This window comes from Idiotropiscis lumnitzeri, chromosome 8 (genome assembly GCF_059441095.1).
Source record: "Idiotropiscis lumnitzeri isolate Australia: NSW breed Sydney's pygmy pipehorse chromosome 8, RoL_Ilum_1.0, whole genome shotgun sequence".
Lineage (NCBI taxonomy): Eukaryota > Metazoa > Chordata > Actinopteri > Syngnathiformes > Syngnathidae > Idiotropiscis > Idiotropiscis lumnitzeri.
Genome location: NC_142398.1, coordinates 17652049 through 17674353, shown reverse-complemented (window position 1 = coordinate 17674353; position 22305 = coordinate 17652049). Strand labels below are relative to the sequence as shown.

Below are 22305 nucleotides of genomic sequence, written 5' to 3'. Positions count from 1 at the left end.
GCTGTGACAAATCCGCCTTTACGCTTGCTTGAGTGCCGTAGTGATGAATATGGTTTGAACTGTTGCTACTTTCATGTTGAGATTGAATCTCAAACATTTTCATGCTTCATTTCCTGTACATGCCACAAGATGGCAGCAAAGCACCATTTTGTCTTAAAGAATTTTGGACAAGGTGGTACCAAAGGAATATTTTTATTTTGGTCAGAGCACCAAAAAGATGAATCGGAGTGTTTTTAGCAAATAATTACTGGGTTAAAAATAAATCTGCAAATGCTCAACTGCAAATTTGCGGGGATTCACTGCATCAGAAGTGGTGTTGCGCAATCATGATCACATGAATTCCCTCGCCATCCAAGATGAACCAATTTGTTTGCACGGATTTAGTGACGTGATTTATTAGAAAATATTAAAGCAAAAGCGATTAAGGAGAATGTGAAAATGAAGTACACATTAGTGTCCGTTTACATCTTTTCGTAGGTGAGTTCATGCCCGCAGGTGCTGCAGGTTTTCTTGTAGAGATCCTCTTCTAGATCAACCACCACCTCTGGTCCATATTCGTGTTGGTGAGCGCTGGTGTCTTTGGTCCACATGCTGCTCCTCACCGCCCGACGCAGCTCTGACAAACACAACACGCATTGGCAAGAATCTCTTAAGCCTCCACGCGAAAGTGCTCTGTATTCAAGCGTTTAACTCACCTTTAACTTTCTTGTTGAAGCGTTTTTGTTTCTGCACTTCTCTGTTTTCTTCCCTCGTCTCCTTAGCTTCCTCCAGCGCCGACTCCGAGCCCCACACTTCCATACATCGCTTCTCAACGTGCACTTTCAGGTAGAGCTTCATGTCCCCCCAGTGTGGGTTGTGAGGGTTTTTCCTCAATATGAACTTGAGCGGGGGCTCTCGCTTGTCCAGATCGCAGTCCTTCAGTAGGTAGTTCTGCTTGGCCTCAGTTCTGGAGATCAACTTGTGTTTCTCGTCGTTGTCTCTGAAGGAGAAATACCGTCAACTTATTTGGATAACGAAAGAAGAAATGGTAAGTGATTCCGACACAGATTTCCGACAGGGCAAAAGCAACCTCAAATCCCTTTAGGCCACCACATATTGTGGCTAAACGCAACAACTGTCACGCAGCACACGACGCACGCGGTCCTCAAAATAGTTTTGATGTGATTTTTTAATTTTCTTAATTTCTAGCATTTTAGGTTCATCGTGAAATTTTGACCAACAGACAATTATCCTTTTGCTACATTTTTTTACTGTACACTAGTGTATTTGTCTTGGTTCAACAAAGGTTGGAAAATACCGGGGTAAAGTATTTTACAGCCCAAAGGTGATATGTGTACACATGTACCTGCATTTGTCACACACAGACAGGTCAAAACTGTTGCTGAGGTAGGAATCCATAAAGGGCTTTTGGCAGTCATCGCAAAACAGGTAGTCTGGCTCAATGACCGGAGCTGCGAATAAATACAGGACATTATGAACGAACAATCCCACAAACACACAAAAGCGCCTCGCCCGCCTACCTGGTTGGTGCACCACCTTGGTGGCCTTCTGCTTGTCCTCCAAGCCGTCGTCTTCCTCGATGAAAAAGCCCGCACCAGAGTCGATGGTTTTACATACTTTGGCCGAAGTCGCGCTCTGCTCGGCGGCAAAAGGGCGGCTCGCTATCCGGGCTTGACGGAGCATCAGCGCCCGCTGTCGATTCCTCTCGATTTTTGCACGCATCGCAGCTGAAAGTTCGGGTCTGGGACATTGTTCAAGGTCGGGACCAGCGTTAACAAGTACCCGGGGTGACGCGGAGGGGTTCATAATCGCTCGTTGGAAACAAAATGGCTTGACAGGACATATACTAGGACAGTAAGCGTAGACAAACCTACACAGAATATTCGCTACCTAATGAGTCCACTAGTTACGCAAAAACACAGATACGCACCCATTCTGTAGAAAAAAAGCTTAACAACGTGCTTAGGTGTCGGCCATATTGGCAAGGGCAAGTTTCCACTTCAAAGGCAACGCGCGGACACTAAAATCAAGTGTAACCTGCTAATTTAAAAAATGATTTTCATGGTTATTTGCTGTCAATATCAATGTGTGTGCAATTGAAAGAAATCATCTGGAAAAAAAAGAGGCAGAATAAATTTGTACCGCTACAAACTCGCCCGTTTCTGTGTTGTGATTGTAGGGCGTTGTGCATAGCCGAATGAAGAACGAAGTGTAGTCATCCTTGTTATTTCAAGTTTGTTTATGTCCATATACTAACATTGCGCCGAGGCCTTTGCCTCTACTAGCTTATTAACGTTGTCGTATGCACTCATCGCAAAATAATCTTGTCTTATCTATGGGTAATGCAAACGTATCAGCGTCTTCTTCTTGTCAATTTGGCGTTTGAGCTGTAGTCACTACCGCCATCTCGTGGTTTGTATCCATACTGTATATGGACATGTACAGTACCGTGTCGTTTTAAATACATGTTCAAGTTTGTACGAGTCGTGCGTGTGTGTGTCCGCCTGTGTGCGCGCGTTTTGCACGTTTTGGTGCTGGCATTAAAAAAAAAATCTCCATCTTTTCTGGAAAAAAAAATACTTTCCTATAGATTTTTTTCAATCAATGGAAACATGTTTTTTTTTGATAGAACAAACCTGAGGTGAGTCTGCCTGTGCATATATTGTCCTCGGTGTCCATTCAATTCCTGTTGCATAGTCATAGCCACCTATGGCACTGATGTTCCTACATTAATTATGATTTTATTCAATGTTAAACAGACCAATCAATATCAATTTCAATAGATCAATGAATGAATTTGGACACTAGAATGCCTAAATATTATAGCATTAGTACAAGTTGAGAGGTTATTAATTTATTTAATAATAACGTTTTATACAGTGAGTTGAGGAATATAGTATATATTTTTTTTTACATTGTTATACATGATTCCAGTAACAAATGAGAACCGATCCATGTTTCCATAACAATAAAATGAAAATTAAAAAAAGGTCATAATATCCAATGATGGACTGTTGTAGACGTTTTTGCAATGGACACATGCCCATGTGCATCGCACAGATAATCATCAAAGCAACAATTTCAAATGACACTGCATGAACGCCCTAAAGCTGTATTCTGAGAATAGACGTTGAATTGACTATGATTACATACAGGAGTTTATATACAGTACAGTCATGTTTTTATATACAGTACAGCCATGTTTTATATATATATATATATATATATATATATATATATATATATATATATATATATATATATATATATATATATATATGTTTTATATATATATATATATATATATATATAAAATATATTTATATATATATAATATATTTATATATATTTATTTATTTATAATTTTTTTATTCAATTACACATAAATGCAAAATAAAACAATCTGACAATAATCTCAATTGAGTTCAATTTATATACTTAGGGAGTGGGGAAAAATATAGATCAAGTGTATTTCTGTGGTGTTTTTTTCCCCACCCGTATAGCCAGATGTCCGTCGAAATCAGAAACACTTCTCTATTGATAACCAGAGAGATTAGTGAAACACACAAGCATATACCTCTATACCAGTTAGATGAATATGAAATAAATGTTTTGGAGCTTTAAAAATGTATATCGAGAAAAAACTGATTCCAGCACCTTACCACCTTACACTCTGACTTTACAGTACATGTATTATGTGCCGTTAAAATTGCACGGAAAAAGTTGTCATTTTTGTGAGCACAAACCAGTTCGGATGACAAGAGAAAAACGCAGTGGATGGTCACCATCCAGACACTTGAATGTCACCATATCTATACTCCATTTAAAACATATGTTCAGTCAATTCAAGTAAATCAAGGAAGTGATTTGTTTGAAGAAATTGGTACCAGAAAAGGAAAAAAAAACTGATCGGTCACAGAAATAACATGAACAGTTTTAAATTTTACCGATGAAAATCAGACATTGTTTTTTTAATTATGATCTCCTGAGACAATTTATTTATTTTTTTTTACTCGGCTGGTAGTTTCAATAGACCGACTCACTGATTACAATTTTGAAGACACTTGTGATGATAATTAGAGGGCACACCTTAGTTGAACTTCCTTGCAGTCAAACTATTTTCAAAACTTTCCTATGACTCATGTCCATTGGTTAATTTAAGAAAATGTGCGAATATACTTTTACTTTTGCCAGATTCAAGTTATTTCTGTGACCATTGTGGGGTTTTCTTTCATTCACAATTTTGGCCACGTGTATAACTAGCAATATGTTTTTCTTCCGTTTTCACTCGCTGTAAGTGTAAAGATGTCCCATTACTTTTGTCTGTATCGCTTACCGATCGAGAAGTTCAAGATCAGCAATGGTTTTTTTTCTCCAACCGGCATGTGAACATCAAATTTAGAGGGTCAGCAGCCACCGAGGATGACAGTCAGGACGTGACGCGTTTAAAGGCATAGCAAACACAAACACGGTGTGTTCACAATCGTACAGGATGAAAAACAAACAAACACTGTTCCCATCACATATATTGACACAGATATTTCATACCTCAGTCAGTTCAAATTTGGAACACTGTGCTGAGAATTTTTAATAGCTTATCTTTGTTATTCATGAAATGAATGAACAGTAACTGTGCAAATGATTCGGATTAACCAAATTGAATGACAATGTACAAGTGATGCAGCGCGTGAAATAAAACATTTGAAATCTAAACATCGAGCTCCCACACATTTGAAGTCTCTCTTTTTAAACTTCACCGTTTCCATGGGTAGTAGTGGAGTCTTTCGTACACATCATCACCTTTGACCTTGCTTGGCTGGTCCATGTCAGTCAGTGTTCATGTCACCGGTCCATCCGTCTCTTCAAGTATACGTATCAACCCACAAAATGGAGTCTCACGTCAGAAATCAAGTTATCAAGTGGCTCCGCTCTCAAATGGTCACGGGGCAAATGATAATTTTGTCCTCCAGCATGACGCTGATGATGAGGAAAACAAAGTAGAGCAGGAACATGAGGGAGCCCAGCAGCTTGCTCATTCTCCACTTACAGGCTGCGATGGAGATGATGACGAAGAGGAGCATGAGGAAGAGGAGGACGATGGCGCAGAAAAGGCCGTTGCTGCTCACCTCCACCGGCTTGAAGTCGTTGATGATGTTGTAGATGAGCCACGGGAAAGGCAGACTAGCGGGGAAGTTAATAAATAATGAGCTGGAGGGTGGTCGCATTTTTATCTCATGTAAACCTTCAACTTACCCCACAGTGATGTCAAAGATGTTAGAGCCCACTGAGCTGGACACAGCCATGTCACCGAGGCCTTTTCGTGCCACAATCACACTGGTGATGAGGTCGGGGATGGAAGTGCCCGCTGCGAGAATAGTCAGACCCATGATCTCCTCGGTGATCCAGAATGTCTCCCCAACCTACGGGGCAAACAAACGTTTGATTAATACTACATTTATTCATTCATTATATCACGGCAGCCAGAATCATGCAGACATGTCTTAATATCATTTTGGAAATGGTCTTTTGAGAAACAACAACTAACACATTAATAATTAATTATTAGAAATACAATTTTTTTTTTTATAAACAAAGAGTTAAAAATAAAAACACATGCTAAAAATATTTCATCTTCCATTTATTTTCCAGAAAATGACAAAGGTATGATGGATAAAATGGCTGCCTGTGAATGTAAAATTTAACAAAGCAACACATTCACTTTTTGACATACTTATGACCAAATCAAGATGTATTTATTTATTATCAGTCTTAATAAACTGTGTCCCAAAAATTATGACACATCTCCTTTTTTTTTTGTTTGTTTCGAATATCATTTGAACAGATGTAAGGATATTTCTACCACTAAAGGATGCAGTTATCTTAACAAAAAAAAAAACAACAACAAAAAACAAACAAACAAACAAACATAATCCTTGGATGCCAAAATTGAAAGATCAGTGTTTCACATATTTTGTGTTATTCCGGCTAGCATAATATGTTGATGTTGTGTGTAACTAGCAGGACGCCTGGGCTCAAATGTCCGTCATGTTTTATGGCCCACAGATTGAATAACGTCTGTTGCCTTGTTTAATAAATGGTTAACTTTCAAATGAGTGTCTCTTTTATGTGGATCTACACGCTAACACGACTCTCAAGGAGGCAATGACGTATTGTACGACAACATTGCCTGTTTGCGTTGTCAAGAGGCCTGTTAGCCCGCAAGCTAGCATCTTTCATTGTGGCATAGAAATCTTGCAATAATTCTTTAGAATATAAATTAAACCAACTACCGGCAGCTTTAAGAAGACACACAGTATTTCCACGGCTCAAACGTATAGAAATGAGCAGGCATATGAATAAAGTAAAACATTTTTGATTGACAGTTGACAGTGGCGTGAGGCATGATTTCAGCGCACATATTGGACGCGCCCACAGCACCCAAGAGCTGAGTGAATTTACAATTTCTCACAATTCTGAAGCCTCCTTTTCATTACATACTTGACATTTTTTTTTTGTCATTCACATTTGACAGGCTTGTTAACAGCACTCTTCTCTGTGCTGAGTAACCCGTTCTGCCCTCTGGACTGACTTTCCCTCGCTTTGCATGAACACATTTCTCTGGGAGTCAAGTATTTTTCATCATTGGTGGTCACAGTGGCTTAGCTGACAACAATGACAAATGACAATTAGTATTTCACAAATGGGATAAACTGACATTACACTTTTATAAGGCTGTCGTGTCGTGATGCTCGGATTCAACTTTATTTACTTATTAATACAAATAGCTTCATGCACCGTGATTGTCTGCCGGCCAGTCGAGGGGTGTACCCTGCCCTCGTCCAAAGTCAAGTGGGATATGCTCCAGCTCACCCGCGACCCTAATGAGGATCAGTGGTATAGACCTTGCACGCATGATCTCTTGCTTCATGTCTGTCTTTTGCAGTTGCGCCATTAAAAGAGAGCGTTGCAGGTTTATCTGGCGGTGGCTCAAGGGAGATTAGCCAGGGATTAGCAGCAGAGGTCATATATTTAACGCCCTGACTGCTGCGTTCTGTGTGCAGCTCTAAAATAGACAGGAGAGTATAGGAAAAAAAAACGTGGAGCGTGTGTGTGTCAGTTACCTGATGCGCCCACCACACCATCAGATAGGAGAAGAAAGCAATCCAAGTGATGGAGCCAAGGAAGGTGATGGGAAAGAACCTTTCTGAGGACTGAAACAACCACAGAGGATATTATTCAATGTCCATCTTGAGCTCATGTCTTATATATACAGTAATAAAGTTTCATTTAAATGTGCATTTAAGGACATATTTTCTTCCCCTCAAATTGACATATGCTGTAATGAGAGAATATAATTTTGCAGTGGTTTGCAACCCTTTTGCACCACCTAAAAAAAAATTTCACTCTCCAAGTACCACTATAATGACCAACTACAATGACATATTTATAATTTTTAATGGCATATTATAGTATATAATTTTGAAATGAAAAATATCATAAAATTCTGCTCAGTTTAAATACTCAAGCTAAAGAAATATTGGAAAAGATTAAAAAAAATACTTAATTCAACTAAAATGTATTTAATTAAATAAAATAATGACTTCAATAAATCTTAAAAAAAAAACTGTTTATAAATATCAAATGCAAAAAGTAGCATATTGCATCAATATCAAAGTTATATTCAACTGAATTTTACATAAAAATGGAATCCTAAAAAGTTAAACTCGAACTCTGTATGCATAGCCATAAGTTGCATTGTAATATTTTTGATTGTATTGCGTGTTTTAGAAGTTGTAAACGTAATTTGAATTTTTAATTCAGTGACTCCTTAGCTCGCACATCACTCGTGGTACTCGCACCGCACTTTAAGAATCACGGGCACATTGTATCCGCTTCCTCTCAATTTCAAGCCATTGTTCAAATGTGACAGAACGCATTTACATTTTCTTTCATTCCTCTCAATTTTCAATATAAAATGCAATTATTATACAAACTCATTATTTCCGTTATTCCAACAAACTACCAAATGAAAGAATAGACTACCTCCATTCACCAGGTGTGCGTGTGTGTGTGGGGGGGTGTGTGTGTGTGTGTGCATCGTCACCTCTCTCCTAACATCAGGCAGCGTGAGCCAGAGAGGAAAGACAATCGGGAGGATGATGAGGTAGGTGAGCCGTTTCCTGGTAGTGTCAGGCCAGGCCAAGCTCAGAGGTTGATCTTCATCTTCCTCCTCCTCGCCACCCTGAAGAAGAGCCCATTTACGATGCTGCATTTTCTCCCACCACATTTATTTGTTGAAATCCAAACGACAGCAAGAAGCAAATGCCATACCTCATCTCCTACGACACCATTCATGGGAGGCGTGACTTCCACGGCGACCTTGGTACTGGTGGGAATGGTTTTAATTGCTTGTGGAAAGAACACACACACACACACACACACACACACACACAGATATTTGGGAATAAAACACAAGAAGAAGAACTGCGGCTTGGCATTGCATTTGTATTTCTTGCATCTTAATTCTGGGAGGGGTGTCATATTGACAAAAAAATATCCAATAATTAAACAAAGAAATTCTCCAGCTCACTTGCGAGTCACAACCCTCGTGAGGATAAGTAGGACAGAAGCTGGATGGATTGTAATTGTAACTCACCAACACCATTGGCACTAATGGCCTGATCTTCCTTACACTTCTGTTTTGCCATTTTGTGGAGGATCGATGCCTTCTCTTTGAATCGGTCTGAAACCGGTACAAGAAAGTTCTGTTTTAATAATAATAATAATAATAATAATATTCCCTTTATTAGTCCCACAATGGGGAAATTCGAGATTCGAACCCAGGCCTCCTGGGGAGACTGGGTCCTGAACGCGGCGCCTTAGACCACTCGGCCATCCTGGCAGCCAGTGATTACGATTCAATTTGTGCTTAAAGGGAAATATTTTTTTTTTTTGTGAAGTGTGAGTAAGGAAACAATGCAATAACAGTCCAGGAGCATTGGTGTGAATAGCATTCGTGTATAATGATAAAAAACAAACAAAAAAAAAAAAAAAAACACTTTTCACTCATTCATTGTATGTATGTATCTCTGAATGTACTTTTTGGCTTCTATACCCGTCAATGGCAGTGAATGAGTTAAAGAACCGGCTCAACCACTTCTTTATACGTCTACATCTTTATCAATGACTCATATACAGCGTTATGTCAACGAAGCTATTAACTCATTCAATCCATTAGACGTATATTTACATTTTCAAAATTGTCGTCCCTGCCTCCCAAAGACGTATTTATACGTCATAGCCTTTTTTTTTTTTGGCGTCATAGCTCCATGTTTTTATCTTGAGAACACAATATTCTGCAGGCCTTCAAAAAACGCTGTGATTTAGGTGTTTCCTCTCGTGAAAACGGCTGGGAATAAATGAGTTAAAAGCCGTGGTACAGTATTTTAGTTAGTTTCCTTTTCCTTTTGTTTGAAGTCATAAAACAGGTACTATTTGCTACAATTATTAGAGTCATCATAATTCTTCTGAAAAGCAAGAGTATCTTGTAAAGGCATTTTTTTTTTTCCAATTTGATCTTGTGTGGCGTGCGCCTATTCTTGTTGGTGTTTTCTATCCAGAGTGTATTTTTGCCTAAACACACCTTCATTACTCAACGGGTCCAATGTGTGTATCATGAGCTGGAAAATGCTGTTTCTCATCAATGAGTTGTGCAGCGAAGCACAGCTGCCTTCCCTCTGTAACCTCGGTTTGGCCTGTGAAAATGCAAACGTCACCAATCACCAGTCATAATATTCTTTTGAAAAATACATTTCAAATTGCACACATCGAAGTCGACTCACCATCAGTTTGTTCTCATCATCTGCAGCTGGAGGGGTGACCTGTTTGAGAAACACAATGTTCCTTTTGACACCATTTAGAAGAACGAACATTCAAATAAAAAGTAATGTGGTATATTCATAAGTAAGTGCATGCATTCCAAGTAATGTATTGCAAAATTTCTAAATGGAGGTATTTAGACACAAAAGGTACAGGTGAAAAGGGCTGAAAAATAAATTAAAAAAAAAAAAAAAACATCCAGCATGCACTATATTGATGCATTTGGATTCAGAGGTTTGGGTCTGACTGCAATTGTGTGTACAATTGTTTAAGAAATCTGCATACCATGTCCGGGTAAAATATCTTATATTAATAATGATCAGGGATTATTTGACAGAATTGGAGAAAATGAAAATAATGACGTGATGACGATTAGCAGTGTTTTAGATGTAAGCCTACATATGGAAATAAAATGTAGAAAGGCATGATAAAATCACCTGTAAAATACACATTTGAATATAACAAAAGCTCGCTACCTACTGAATTGAATGCATATTTAATAAGTACAATTTTTAAAATGAACGTACCGGTTATTTACCTTCCCTAGATCACTGGGGGGCAAAAAGATGGCTGCCCTCTGGCTTCAACGTGACTGGCGTGTTGTCTGGTCCCCCAACTTGAGACTTGAGTCTCAGAAAACAATATTTTATTCAAATTATTATATTTCTAATTTAATTTTATCATTGTAGAAAATACGACAAAGTGTTGGTATGTTAACCTTTGCTACAGTTCCTCATTTGCATATTTTATATTACATAATGTGTGAATTGTGATTTAGGCACGCACGATGTCACTTATGGCTGGAAGCCTGGAAACTTAAATCGACATCTAACAACGACACTTATCATCGACGTCTAACAATGGCATTGTCAAATGACAAGTAGCGACGACGTTGTGAAATTATGCATGTCACATGCACAAATACAGAGACAGTCGGTGTGACGACATCTTTTTGACACAAATGGAAGCCCATAACAGAATGCCTTGCAATTTGGGTGCAGGGTTTTCTTCCCGAATATTTTACATTGATTATTGTTATTATTTAAATTTTTTTATTGTTGTTATTCTTATTTCTATCAAGACTATCGCAACAAATAACACACAACATTGTCTATAATCCTAATCGATAACATAACATTGGAGATGATCTGTCATCTCTGTACAGTACGAGCAATACTTGTAAATACATTTTTACCAAGCAGATGCTAATGTACATTAAATGTTCTTATTATATACGACAAGCCAATTAATTTCAGCAATATGGATAAAATTAGGATATTTTCTTTCTCTGCAAATACCGTTCTATTCCCAGTCCTTTGGTCAGGAAATGTCAAAAGGTGAGTAGTTTTACTTTATTTTAGTTTTATTTCATAGGGATGCTCGGTTTATCATGGTCCCGATCTATAGAAGTTTGAGTAAGAAATTGTTATTGTTTGTAAAGTCTTTCATTTATCCATCGATCCATCCTTTATTCAAGCCGCTTCTCCTCACGAGTGTTGCGGACGTGCTGGAGCCTATTCCAGCTGTCTTCGGGCAGTAGGCGGAGGACAACCTGAACTGGTTGCCAGCCAATCGCAGGGCGCACAAAAAAACGAACAACCATCTGCGCTCACGCTCACACCGAGGGACAATTTTGAAGCGTTCAAATAGCTTCATGCATGTTTTTGGAATGAAGGAGGAAACCAGAGTACCCGGAGAAAACCCACGCAGGCACCGGGAGAACACGCAAACTCCAAAGAGGAGTCGGAAAATTTGTATGTGTCATTTACAAATATGCCTTTGTTGGCACACAACCTTTGACTTTGACCAGAGCGTTCAAAGAAGAAATAAAGACGGCGCAGCTCTTACGACGAGTGCACGTGCGCTGTCCTCGAAAATGGAGACACTGATGGCAATAATTTATGTAGATAATGCCTGTGTTGCTCCGATTGAGCGAGCGTTGGGATGTGTGTTTGCTGTCGTCACTGCAGGTAAGAAGATGTTAAGGGGATCAGAGAGGATTGGTGTCTTTCGTGCTATCATCAAACAAACCGGCAGCTTCTCACTTTCTTTTCAAAACAGAAACAGAAGCAAATATTCGCTTCAGTCTCCTTACAATGTCCCCAACGGTTAAAACTTCAGAATGTTGTCAGATCGAATTGATTGAATTTTTTTTTTTCTCCACCCGTCAGTGTTCTGCTGCGATTCCCTCAACCACCAGAGAGCACCTGACTATTATTAGCGGCTATAATGAGATTGAAGAGCATTAACCTTTGGGATTATTTAGCGGCAACCATTACATGAGGGCAGGTGGACATCAAGTGCCTTGCAACAAAAATGGAAAAGCTCTTCTCGGGGGTGATGTTATGTAGCCAAAGATACAGCTGATTCCCAGAAGGCAGCAACAGCCACAGAGCGTTTGATCGGCCCAATGTGCTCTTTAATATATACAAGGTAATAGAATTTCTGACATTTGACGTTAAATGTGGAACAGATTCTTAAAAGCATGGAGACACACACACACACATACATATATATATATATATATATATATATATATATAATGTTTTTTGTTTGTTTGTTTTGTTTTAATTAATTAATTAATATATTTATTTATTTTATATATTATATATATATTTTTTTTTAAATTAATTAATTTATTTATATATTTATCTCATATATTATATATATATATATATATATATATATATATATATAAATTAATTAATTTATTTATATATTTATTTATATATTTATATATTTATTTATGTATTATATATATATATATACATTATATATATTATATTATATCAGCATTAAAACACACGACAATCATTATCATTATGTGTAGCGTAATCAACCCCCCCCAAAAAGCCAAGTCATGCTTCTTGAGAAGCAGTTTGTTATTGGCAACTGTTCGATGATCACCACAGCGGAGGGAGGGGCTTGCAGGGTGATGTAGCAGATCATCAGCTCAAAGCATCAATTAGCATCAACTCCCACCACGATGATGCGTTTATCATTTTGGTTTTGTGTCAGTCTCGGTTTGACCTTGTTACCACGCCACGCAGCGCAAACACACTACATAATTTGGATTTGCCACGTGACGTGATTGGAAAAGTGGAAGTCAAGTGATTGCATCTGAGTGCAGACGGCATCAGCCACATGAAGAACAGACCCCGGTTTCTATCCTCACAGATGAACGAGAGTCAAGAGGCATCTTCATGATGTCATACAGAGGACAAGATGTGTTGAAGGAGCAAGTGATGATGAGAAAGAGAGAGACTTCAAATGCTCTTTTCGGACATTTTCTTCCACTTGAAAATGAAAAGCCAATTTAGGTTGAACATTGAAGAAATGGAACAACTTTTAGAACACTTTGAACCCAATGCCTGCTGATTAATTGAACCAAAGTGTGTTCACCTTGCCGTTACATCATCAACCATTCCAAGAGCTGAATGGTTTCGCGACTGAACCCGGTTTCTAAAAGTAGAAACTAAAGATGAAGCCTGTTCTTTAAGTCAGCACGAAGAGGCCGTGGCCTTTCTTGGTGTCTGGAACTCTCTTCTGACTGACACTGGTGGAAGGACAAGGCATACGTTTATATCCCTGCACAGAGGAATTCACATGACTTTGACCTTCTGTTAAGTACTAAGTGGTGTATCAACACCTTTTGTGCTCCTGGCGCATCAGCCTGTCTGGCTTCAAAATTGGCATCGACAGCTCTCTGCGTGAAACGCATTCTCGCAGGCGCGCCTGACAAAAAACGACCTTTGCAAAATAGCTGTTCAACACTTTTAGCAGTATCTGATCACCGTTTTAAAAAATTGTAGTTTTTTTTTTAAGTCCATTTAATACTTGACTATGATGGCTTTGGAATGTGTGTGGATGGATGAGCAGAGAAAACTTGGGTTCTTGATGGACGGAATGAAAGGATGAAGAGCATTAAATGTAAGGATGGATGGAGGGATGATAAATTTATGGATAGAAATAAATGCAGGGATGAATTTGGATGACTGAATGGATGGATGATGAGAGATGGATTCTTGTACGGCTGGTTTTATAAATATAACGAAGGATCCAGAAACAAACCTCTGGATGGTTGATTGGACTTCTAGAAAATTGAATGGACGCAGAGGTGCAGAGATGGACTGATAGATTTAGGAACAGGATTGATGAATGGATGAAGTGAAAGGCAGGTAGCTGGCATGATAAAGAGATAGATGGTTTGATAAATGAAGGGATCATAGATGGATCGAGAAATGATGGATGGGTGAAGGGAGTGACAGATTGATTGGACAAGGGTTGAATGGATGGAAGGATGGATGGACGAGCAATGGAATGGATCGTTGGATAGATGCATAGATGGATGGCTTGGTGGCTGATGGATTAGTGAATTGATTAATGACAACCAATTTCAAAGGTGGTTGCAGTGATGGGAAAATGAAGCTTCAAATTTGCCTCATGAATCAGCTATCGTATTTTTCAGTTCTCTAGATGGCACTGTTGGTTTAAATGAAGGGTTTGAAAAATTACAAGTCAGCCCAATGTTGAACACAGAGTGCCATCTACAGGAGTCCAAAAGTACTACAACTGCTTCATGAAGCAGATTTGAAGCTTCATTTACCCATCACTAAGGGGTTGGGTTAAAGGATGGAATGTTGAGCGGGAGTGTCTGATGGATTGAGAAACAGATGAAACAAAGGTTCAATAGGGTTGGAAGGACGAGCTATGGAACGGAATGGCAGTTGGATGAACAAAGAGAAAAATGAACGACTTAACAGATGGGCGGTTGGATGAATGGGTGAATGGTTGAATGAATTCTCAGTGAGATTGAGGAACCGATGGGGAGCTTGCCGATTGGCCCGAGTGAACGAATGAATGGCTGATTGCGTGAAGGACTGGACATACCTTAGGTGCAGACTCCATTATGTCCACCTGGTTGCTGCCCAGTTGTCTTTTGATGAGCAGTTCTATTTTGGCGTTGAACTTCATGAATGTCACGTAGGTGCCGTAGCACATGAGCAGACTGATACTTTCCGTCAGTGTGATTTGATTATCCAGAAAGAAATAGATGAGCATGAGCAAGCCGATAATGTAGAAGGAGACGTCTCTGAACAGAGGCCACCAGGTGAGGTTCAGCACCTCTTTGGAGAAGATGGCGCACATGCCGATGACAAACAAGATGTTAAAGACGGCGGAGCCAACGATGGTGCCGATGCCCACGTTACTGTGGGAGACGAAGACTCCGATGACGGAGGTGAACAACTCCGGAGCCGAGCCGCCTGCCGCCATGAAGGTGGCGCCCGCGACATCATCAGAGATCTCCAGCTTTTCGGTAATGACGGTCAGCGCCGGGACGAAGAATTCATCGCACACGATGGCTAAGGCTATAAACATGTACAACATCCCAAACATATGAAACGCCACAAAGCCTTGGCGTCTCTCCTCCACGCTAAAGTAGTCTGTTGGGTAGTCCCCGTGATTCATCTCGATTTCTGATGTTTGCTGGGCCCCGCCGTCCGATACATTCTGGTGCTCCAAGAGAGTTCTTTGGGGCACCTCTGCATCTCCCGAACCCTCGGATTCAGGATCACCGGGCACCCCCGCGGTGACGAGAGACAAGGCACTCCATGAACACACGACGCACACCACCGCCAGGCTGACGATGAAGCCGAGAATTCGCCCTGGCCGCAGTTTTCTCTTCACGCCCTGGTAGTGATGCCTCATGCAGCTGCGAGGAGGTCCGAGAAGGGGAACAAAGCTGGACGAATCCATCGTGTCTTGACTCCTTCTTGGCAGGAAGGACTTCATCGTCTTTGGCTCTCCGGCAGACTGGAAGTATCTTCTTTCACCAAACCCAATGATGGGTCGGCAGCGCTGTTGGCTATGACGGCGGGGATCTGACAGGCCGCACCGGTTCACCGATTGGTTTGCATGTTGCTTCTCTTTTTAAACCCAATGGCGGCCATTCAGTCGGATTCCGGGGTCTAGCCCATTTAAAGGTTTCCTCATATTACTCCCTGGACGCACACACAAATAAACAAAATTAAGTTCAGAAGAACTATAATGCTGATATTAAATGCATCTACACAAAAAAATTTTTTTAAAAAACGAGCATCACAATCCAATGAGATCCAATACATGAGATGTAACACAACTCAAAGATTCCAAATAATGCTACCTTGTGCATTACGTTATAATTAATCTAATGACATGTTTATTAACGTGTGCATGGCCTCATAATGAGCGCGCTGGCTAATATTTAGACTAACTCGGAGCTAAGTGAGATAATCCAAATAATAGCGACTTTTCCGTTTAAAACAAAGTTGTCGGCCATCATAATTTAATAATAAATAAAAAATATCTCATTACGGTAATATCTCTTTGACAGTGTAATATTATTACAGTTCTATTAGATTCATTTAATTCACTAAGGTGGTAAACAGAACAGCGCTAACTGTGCTAACCACATTAGCATGGGTTATTTTAAGGTGCCGTCGAAGTTTTATTATATCATACAGTCATTTGTGAATTCAACGAAAAGTTTGTCATTGACAGAGCATAAAAAAAAATAACAAAGGTGCAGGTAAAAAGTTTATTCTCTCATGGCTGACAACATTGAAGGAAGTTGACAGTGCATTATCAACGCCGGTTTTAGGCATTGAGTGTTTATTTTAGTCTAGGGGGAGTTATACTGGCAAGATTCTGCGGCTGCTGCAGCCTTCTTAACATTGTGACGAGAACCTGTGAGCATCTTCTGACATTAGTGAAAGCTTATTAGGAAGCTCTCTAATCCCTGATAAGATATACTTAGATAAGCCACAGAGCCAGCACACTGCTGCTGCACCGAGTCAAAAAGTAGACATTGCCATCAATCAAATGGCAATTTTAGGGTGGGAAAGGTCGAAGGGTAAAAATAACATATTGGGGCAGCAGGATATATAACTTTCATATTTCACAAATTCAGGCTTCACCTTAAGAAATGTTTTTTATTTTTTGGGGGAAATTCTTGTCTGAGAACCACAAAAGCACATCAAAGCAACAGCATACTGGTATTGTATGCAAACATAAAATAAATAAATAAATAAATCAGCACATTACCTTAATTGGAGGTTGCTCTGCCAGCCGGTCTGAAGATGGAATAATATTCCAATCAGTCCCAAAGTCAGAAAATTCCAATTGGATGTTCAGTTTCAAGTGGCAAACACAAAATTCTCGGAACGATCTTCGTCCTTGAAAAGAAGTTCCAAAGCGAACAAGCCAAATGGCGAACGCCAAGTGCGCCTCCCTCGCTCTCTCTCTCTCTCTCTCTATTCCTCCCCCCTTGAGACGCTGCCTCCCTCCTTCTGCATCTCCCCGTTCCTCCCACTTGCGTTCTACTTTCAAGACCAAGTCCAACGTTGGTCCTGCGTCTCCTCCCGCCACCACTTCACACCATCCCCTCTCTTCATCCTCACACCCAAGTCGATGGGTGTTGTCAGCCTCAACCAGCTTACGGCGCGATAAACCTGCGGCCTATCGTGCCATCAGGTCACTGGCCTGTGAAGAAAGCCCAGGAAAACTATCCCGAGCACTGTACTCTGACTTAACAACAACATTGCAGGGGTGAGAGAAATGAAAAATATCTAAAAATAGTTCTTGTGCATGATAGATGACAAAGAATGCATACAGAATGAAAAAAAATATATATATATTAAAGCACCGCCATTAATTGTTTTGAAAATGATCCATGCACGCTATTTTCCCCCCAAACCTGTTGGATTAAAATAATCTGGCCTTTTGTTTCTCATCTCCTACAGTGACTATCCAATTAAAAAGGAGCATACTTAATGGAGTGGCCCTCTCACTTTCACTCACCAGCAGGTGATGCAGTCGAGGGTTTAGAAGACAAAGATTGGCTCCATCCTGAGCCTGCCAAGACCCTGGCCAAAATCCTCTACCATCTGGGAAGACATTTACAGGAAGTGGGCGAGTCCTCACCATGCATTCTCGTGTTTCGGCAATATGTTGTCACAGCCTGATGCGACTTTTTGATTGATTTATGCCGCTTGAAGACAGTAGTTGCTAAATTAAGATGTGTGCAATGTCGTGTCAGGGCTAAACTTGTTATATAACGAAGGTAGCGTTCCTTCAAGGTCGCCTGGGGTACAGTAAATCGCCTGCATGACCTGAAGTTAAAATAAGACTCTTGCCATGCAAGAAAAAGCACTCTTGACCTTGTGTGCTTTTGTAGCACACAAGATTTTTAATTTTTTCTTCGCCTGTTTGGAAAGAACTACAGGTGGTGGGGGTTACCTTTAAAATGTCTACTTTCAATTAAAAAAAAAAAAAAGATAAATCTGGAAACCATCAGAAAACACAAGCATCCAGTCAACCCACCAGCACATACACTGATTATTTATTTTTTTTGGACTATGATTGATCTTGGCAGCTAAAATTAAAAAAATGACTTCTTCCATGTGGATATTTTCCTCTTTATTAGGCACAAAAAAAACATTGCGTTATACAAGAAGGCAATCTTAAGTGCATCTTGCTGAGAATATCGAGCAACATTCTCCACATGTTGCGACTTCTAATCACAGTTGTTGATTCGTTTTGGTTTCTTCAGTCTAACTGTCTCAAGGGAAGGACCCAACACGGGTTTGTGCCGCCTCAGAAGATAATTACCTCCTCTTCTTCTTGATTACAAAAACTATCTGAAAGCAAATCACCCCCCATTCATGCCACCGTGATTCGGGTCCTCACCATTTAAGTGCTTCTTTCCTCAACTCAAATCTCAAATCTGTCCTCCATCAACAGCACTTGGCCTTCTTTCCATAGCTGTCCACCACCTCTGGTGAGACGCTCTCGTCTTCGCTTACATCAGCGGTGACTGCCTTGCCGACCAGCTGGAAGATGTCCTCAGCCGCTACGCCCATGGGGTCGGCCACCTTCACGGTCAACATGTCCAGACTGAGGACGGTCCCTTTCGTGATCTTCACCTTGGCCACAACTGACTTCCCCAGCTGCAGAAAAGGAATGTCATGATTATCCATTTTACAAATGCAATCTTCACTTAGATGCAAACATCTGTAGTAGTTTTACGAATTATTTTCATTTTTTTAAAATTCTTTCTTTTGACAATGTTGACACAAATGCAAAAAGTTAGGCTAACCGCAAAGTGACAACGAATGTAGCTTTGCTTGAAAAATGTGGTCGTACTGCTTTAACTATTAAGAAAATATCCAGACGGCCGTACATCTGCAGTTCAGCAACTGCAAATTCACCCATTAGGCGATTTTTCTTTTATTAAGAACGTAGGAGTGGTTTTGGTGTGGTTTCAGTCAACAGTCAAAACTTTTTGTTCTTCCTAAAGAGTTCGTTTGCCATGATTCATTCAGCAACGCAACAATAGTTCACACATTCTGAGACGTGAGTCACTTTCTTCTGTGACAAAGCATGCTACGGCCTGTTCTCGAATTAGAAATTCTGATTGGGGGTTTTCCGCATTCGCTTCTGTATTCGAGACGCCGCTGGTTTGTGCACAGCCCCGGTATATGGCAACTGATTTGCATTTGCGAGATGTATTTGTTTGAATTTTCCTGATCTGAAAAAATGCAAAGTAGAATACCCGTCGGAATTCTCATGTCTTGCTGTCAGCATTCCATTAAGATCAATAACAATGCCTGGGGAAAATGAGAATCAAGGTATTTTGGTTTTTAACTTGGTCTATGAAGCACTTTGTTTTGTTATTTTAAGTATGGGAGGTGCTACACAAATTAAGTACTGATTAGTTCATCTCCATTTTACCTCAGTTGCTTCAAGACGTGAAAAACCAATCAATGCGATCGAAAGAATTCTCCAACCAAATCAAGTATTATCCATAATCCACATCGCAAGATCCCATTCAGTATTTACTAAGATAAGATAATACTTGAGTATTAAAACATCCTGTGCCATACCTACATTTCCAAATTCATGTAAATATAGTATCAATCAAAATTTATTAGATTTATTAAACAGGGATATGTCCTAATTATTGGCTGCGATAATTTGCTTATGTACAAGTGTGTATATAGGCCCAGTAGTTGCAATTAATGTACTTTGTCTTTGAATCTCATCAAGCACCCGCGTTTTGCAAAGTAAAGAGGTAGCACCTTGTCACGACATGGCTTCTCACAAGGAAGCAGCTTCTTGAGACCACTTCCCATTGCCCTCTCCACCAGTCGGATGGAACGAACCAGCTCGGCCAGCTCAGAGGGCTCCAGGGATGCTGCGTGGTCACTTCCCTTCCATGTCTTGTCCAATGTGATGTGGCGCTCTAAGACCTTTGCCCCCAGAGCAACAGCCGCCACGGAAATGCTGATTCCAGATTCGTGGCCGGAATACCCAATTGGAATATCGGGGAATTCCTTCTGATATTCCTGTTGATGACGAGCACTTTTAAGACGAGGTGTGATTCCAGCATATCACGACATTGTATGCTGGTCTTTTCTGATTTATTTACCGTGATTACTCTGAGGTTGACATCCTCAGCTTCTAGGGGGTAGGCACTGGTACACTGCAGGATGGCAAAATTTGGGTTGTGCTCCTTCACGGTCTTGTACACCCGACGCATCGTCTCCATGGACTGCATCCCACTGGACACCACCATGGGGCGCCCTGACACAAGAGGAAAAAACAGGATGTTAATTCATATGAAAGCAAAGTTATTGAACTTTAGGTTGTTTGTCTTTCTATGCCACGTTGAAACGGCAGGTGCATCATCCACTAAAATCAGTGTTGCACAACTTTTATTAACTCATTCTCTACCAGCCTAGTAAAAAAAAAAAAATGGATCTTTGACGTATTTAGCCGTCAATGGTAGTGAATGAGTTAAGCCATAGATCAAACTTTTTGTGAGTACATTTTTTTTATCCACAACAATAAAAACTCAATTACTGCATTTTCCTCCACCCTTTCCATGTCAATTTCATATCATAAGAAGTACAATCCGAATCAAAAGTTTTCACACGAAATCGGGAAACAGTCAAAAATAAATGCTTTCCTCAAACAGAAAAAAACCCAACAATAATAACCATGTACAGGGTTTCACTTTTCATCATAGTATTGTTCCTAATTCCAAAACATGCGTACGAATAAATTATGCAACTGAGCAAATATATTCCGACAGCCCCTACTTAAGGAACGGCTGTATTTTGGAGCTGATCATTGAAATAATTCTCGATTCGGGTTTTCCCACCTTTCTTGGCAGTCTTCTCCAGGTAAGGGAAGTTGTTGGTGTCTCCTGAGCCCACTTTAAAGAAAGGCACATTTAGCTCATGGAGGAATTCTACCGCCATCTAAAAGGTGAAAATAGTTTAGGTGGAATATATGTATTGCAAACTTGTTCAAAGCATAACGCCTGCAAATACGTCAAGTGACCGACCTCATCCATGCCCGAGGCAGTGAAGAAGATGCCCACTTCCTCTGCATACTTCTGAAGCTCCTTGTACTGCTCATGGCTGAACTCCAGGTGGCGTTTGTGATCACCATAGGTCTCACCCCACGAGTGTTTGGCCTTGTATGGACGATCTAATGCACGTTTGTTGAACTTGTACTGCAGCTCGCTCTTCTGGAACTTGGCACAATCAGCACCACAGTCCTGTCAAGGTGCAATAAAGTGAGACAAATATGACACCGTGCAATTACACGAATAATATGAATCAAGGCGTAGCATAGGCAAATACTAATAAAAAAAAAGAAAAAAAAAGAATGTTTTGTAGGGGAGAGGGAGTGTACTGCAGCTCACTCTTCTGGAACTTGGCACAATCAGCACCACTGTCCTGTCAAGGTGTAATAAAGTGAAGCAAATATGACAACGTGCAATTACACGAATAAATGAATCAAGGCGTAACATCGACAAATACGCATAAAAATAGAATGTCCTGCTTAGGAGAGGGAGGAGCTGCACATACCATACAAGACAAACAAAACGTCACAAAAAAAACTGTCAGCAGACTGAGAGCTCTAGAAACGAGACCATTTAGAATTTTTTTTTACTTGAGGTTCATTTTGTTTTTGGCACAAATCCATTTGTTGTTCAAGAAAAAAAGCAATTTTGGTTGCATATCCGTGTGACAGCTTTTACCTTTGCCATTTTGATCATTTTCTTGGCTAGCTCGATGTCTCCCTGATGGTTTTGCCCAATTTCGGCAATGATGAAGCACGGATAGTTGGCTCCGATCATCCTACCGGGGCAAAGTTCGAATTTCAAAGGCATATTGGCGACAGAAAATAGAAAAAAAACACTATTTGTAAGAATGAATGGAAGTGTTCGTAGAGAAGCAATAAGTTGCTCGTCCAATGAACTCAGGAAGGCCGACCCGGAAATGTTTCTGTGACGCAAATCCCGGACGTGTCTTGACTTCCGCGTTTGTAGCACGTCTGTCATGAGATACATATCACCATTGTTGTATTATATTT

The 22305-nt window shown here is 40.1% G+C and overlaps 3 protein-coding genes across 4 annotated transcripts; all 3 read right to left on the bottom strand.

Annotated features, from left to right (window-relative positions):
- Window positions 1-176: 176 nt before the first annotated feature.
- Window positions 177-2318, bottom strand: xpa (xeroderma pigmentosum, complementation group A). Its single transcript, XM_088303084.1, has 4 exons — window positions 1521-2318; window positions 1346-1451; window positions 696-979; window positions 177-616 (listed from the first exon to the last, which is right to left on the bottom strand). The coding sequence occupies exons 1-4, from the start codon at window positions 1804-1806 to the stop codon at window positions 462-464; spliced, it is 831 nt and encodes a 276-aa protein (XP_088159210.1). The 5' UTR covers window positions 1807-2318; the 3' UTR covers window positions 177-461.
- A 983-nt stretch (window positions 2319-3301) lies between these two features.
- Window positions 3302-17366, bottom strand: slc24a2b (solute carrier family 24 member 2b). Of its 2 annotated transcripts, XM_088302718.1 has the most exons (10): window positions 16963-17365; window positions 14770-15881; window positions 9843-9881; window positions 9644-9755; window positions 8657-8743; window positions 8332-8408; window positions 8105-8242; window positions 7122-7211; window positions 5254-5420; window positions 3302-5181 (listed from the first exon to the last, which is right to left on the bottom strand). In XM_088302718.1, exons 2-10 carry the CDS (start codon window positions 15670-15672, stop codon window positions 4932-4934), a joined length of 1863 nt encoding a protein of 620 aa, XP_088158844.1. In that variant the 5' UTR covers window positions 15673-15881; window positions 16963-17365; the 3' UTR covers window positions 3302-4931. The 2 variants fall into 2 exon arrangements, with proteins under 2 accessions (XP_088158844.1, XP_088158845.1); XM_088302719.1 differs by lacking the exon at window positions 8657-8743 and having other exon boundaries at window positions 16963-17366.
- Window positions 17367-18319: 953 nt separating this feature from the next.
- Window positions 18320-22245, bottom strand: LOC148332467 (N-acetylneuraminate-9-phosphate synthase-like). The gene is made up of 6 exons (XM_088303835.1): window positions 21971-22245; window positions 21269-21484; window positions 21083-21182; window positions 20348-20502; window positions 19998-20264; window positions 18320-18866 (listed from the first exon to the last, which is right to left on the bottom strand). Exons 1-6 carry the CDS (start codon window positions 22100-22102, stop codon window positions 18654-18656), a joined length of 1083 nt encoding a protein of 360 aa, XP_088159961.1. The 5' UTR covers window positions 22103-22245; the 3' UTR covers window positions 18320-18653.
- Between the last annotated feature and the right edge of the window lie 60 nt (window positions 22246-22305).

Coding starts and splice junctions, on each gene's coding strand:
- xpa (XM_088303084.1), bottom strand. CDS start 1,806: ATGAACCCCTCCGCGTCACCCCGGGTACTTGTTAACGCTGGTCCCGAC. Junction 1,452..1,520: donor CAAGGTGGTGCACCAACCAG/GTAGGCGGGCGA, acceptor ATTTATTCGCAG/CTCCGGTCATTGAGCCAGAC. Junction 617..695: donor CTTCAACAAGAAAGTTAAAG/GTGAGTTAAACG, acceptor TGTGTTTGTCAG/AGCTGCGTCGGGCGGTGAGG.
- slc24a2b (XM_088302718.1), bottom strand. CDS start 15,672: ATGAAGTCCTTCCTGCCAAGAAGGAGTCAAGACACGATGGATTCGTCC. Junction 9,756..9,842: donor ATGATGAGAACAAACTGATG/GTGAGTCGACTT, acceptor GCATTTTCACAG/GCCAAACCGAGGTTACAGAG. Junction 8,409..8,656: donor CATTAGTGCCAATGGTGTTG/GTGAGTTACAAT, acceptor TCTTTCCACAAG/CAATTAAAACCATTCCCACC.
- LOC148332467 (XM_088303835.1), bottom strand. CDS start 22,102: ATGCCTTTGAAATTCGAACTTTGCCCCGGTAGGATGATCGGAGCCAAC. Junction 20,503..21,082: donor GGAGAAGACTGCCAAGAAAG/GTGGGAAAACCC, acceptor CTCTTGTGTCAG/GGCGCCCCATGGTGGTGTCC. Junction 20,265..20,347: donor TCAACCTCAGAGTAATCACG/GTAAATAAATCA, acceptor CGTCATCAACAG/GAATATCAGAAGGAATTCCC.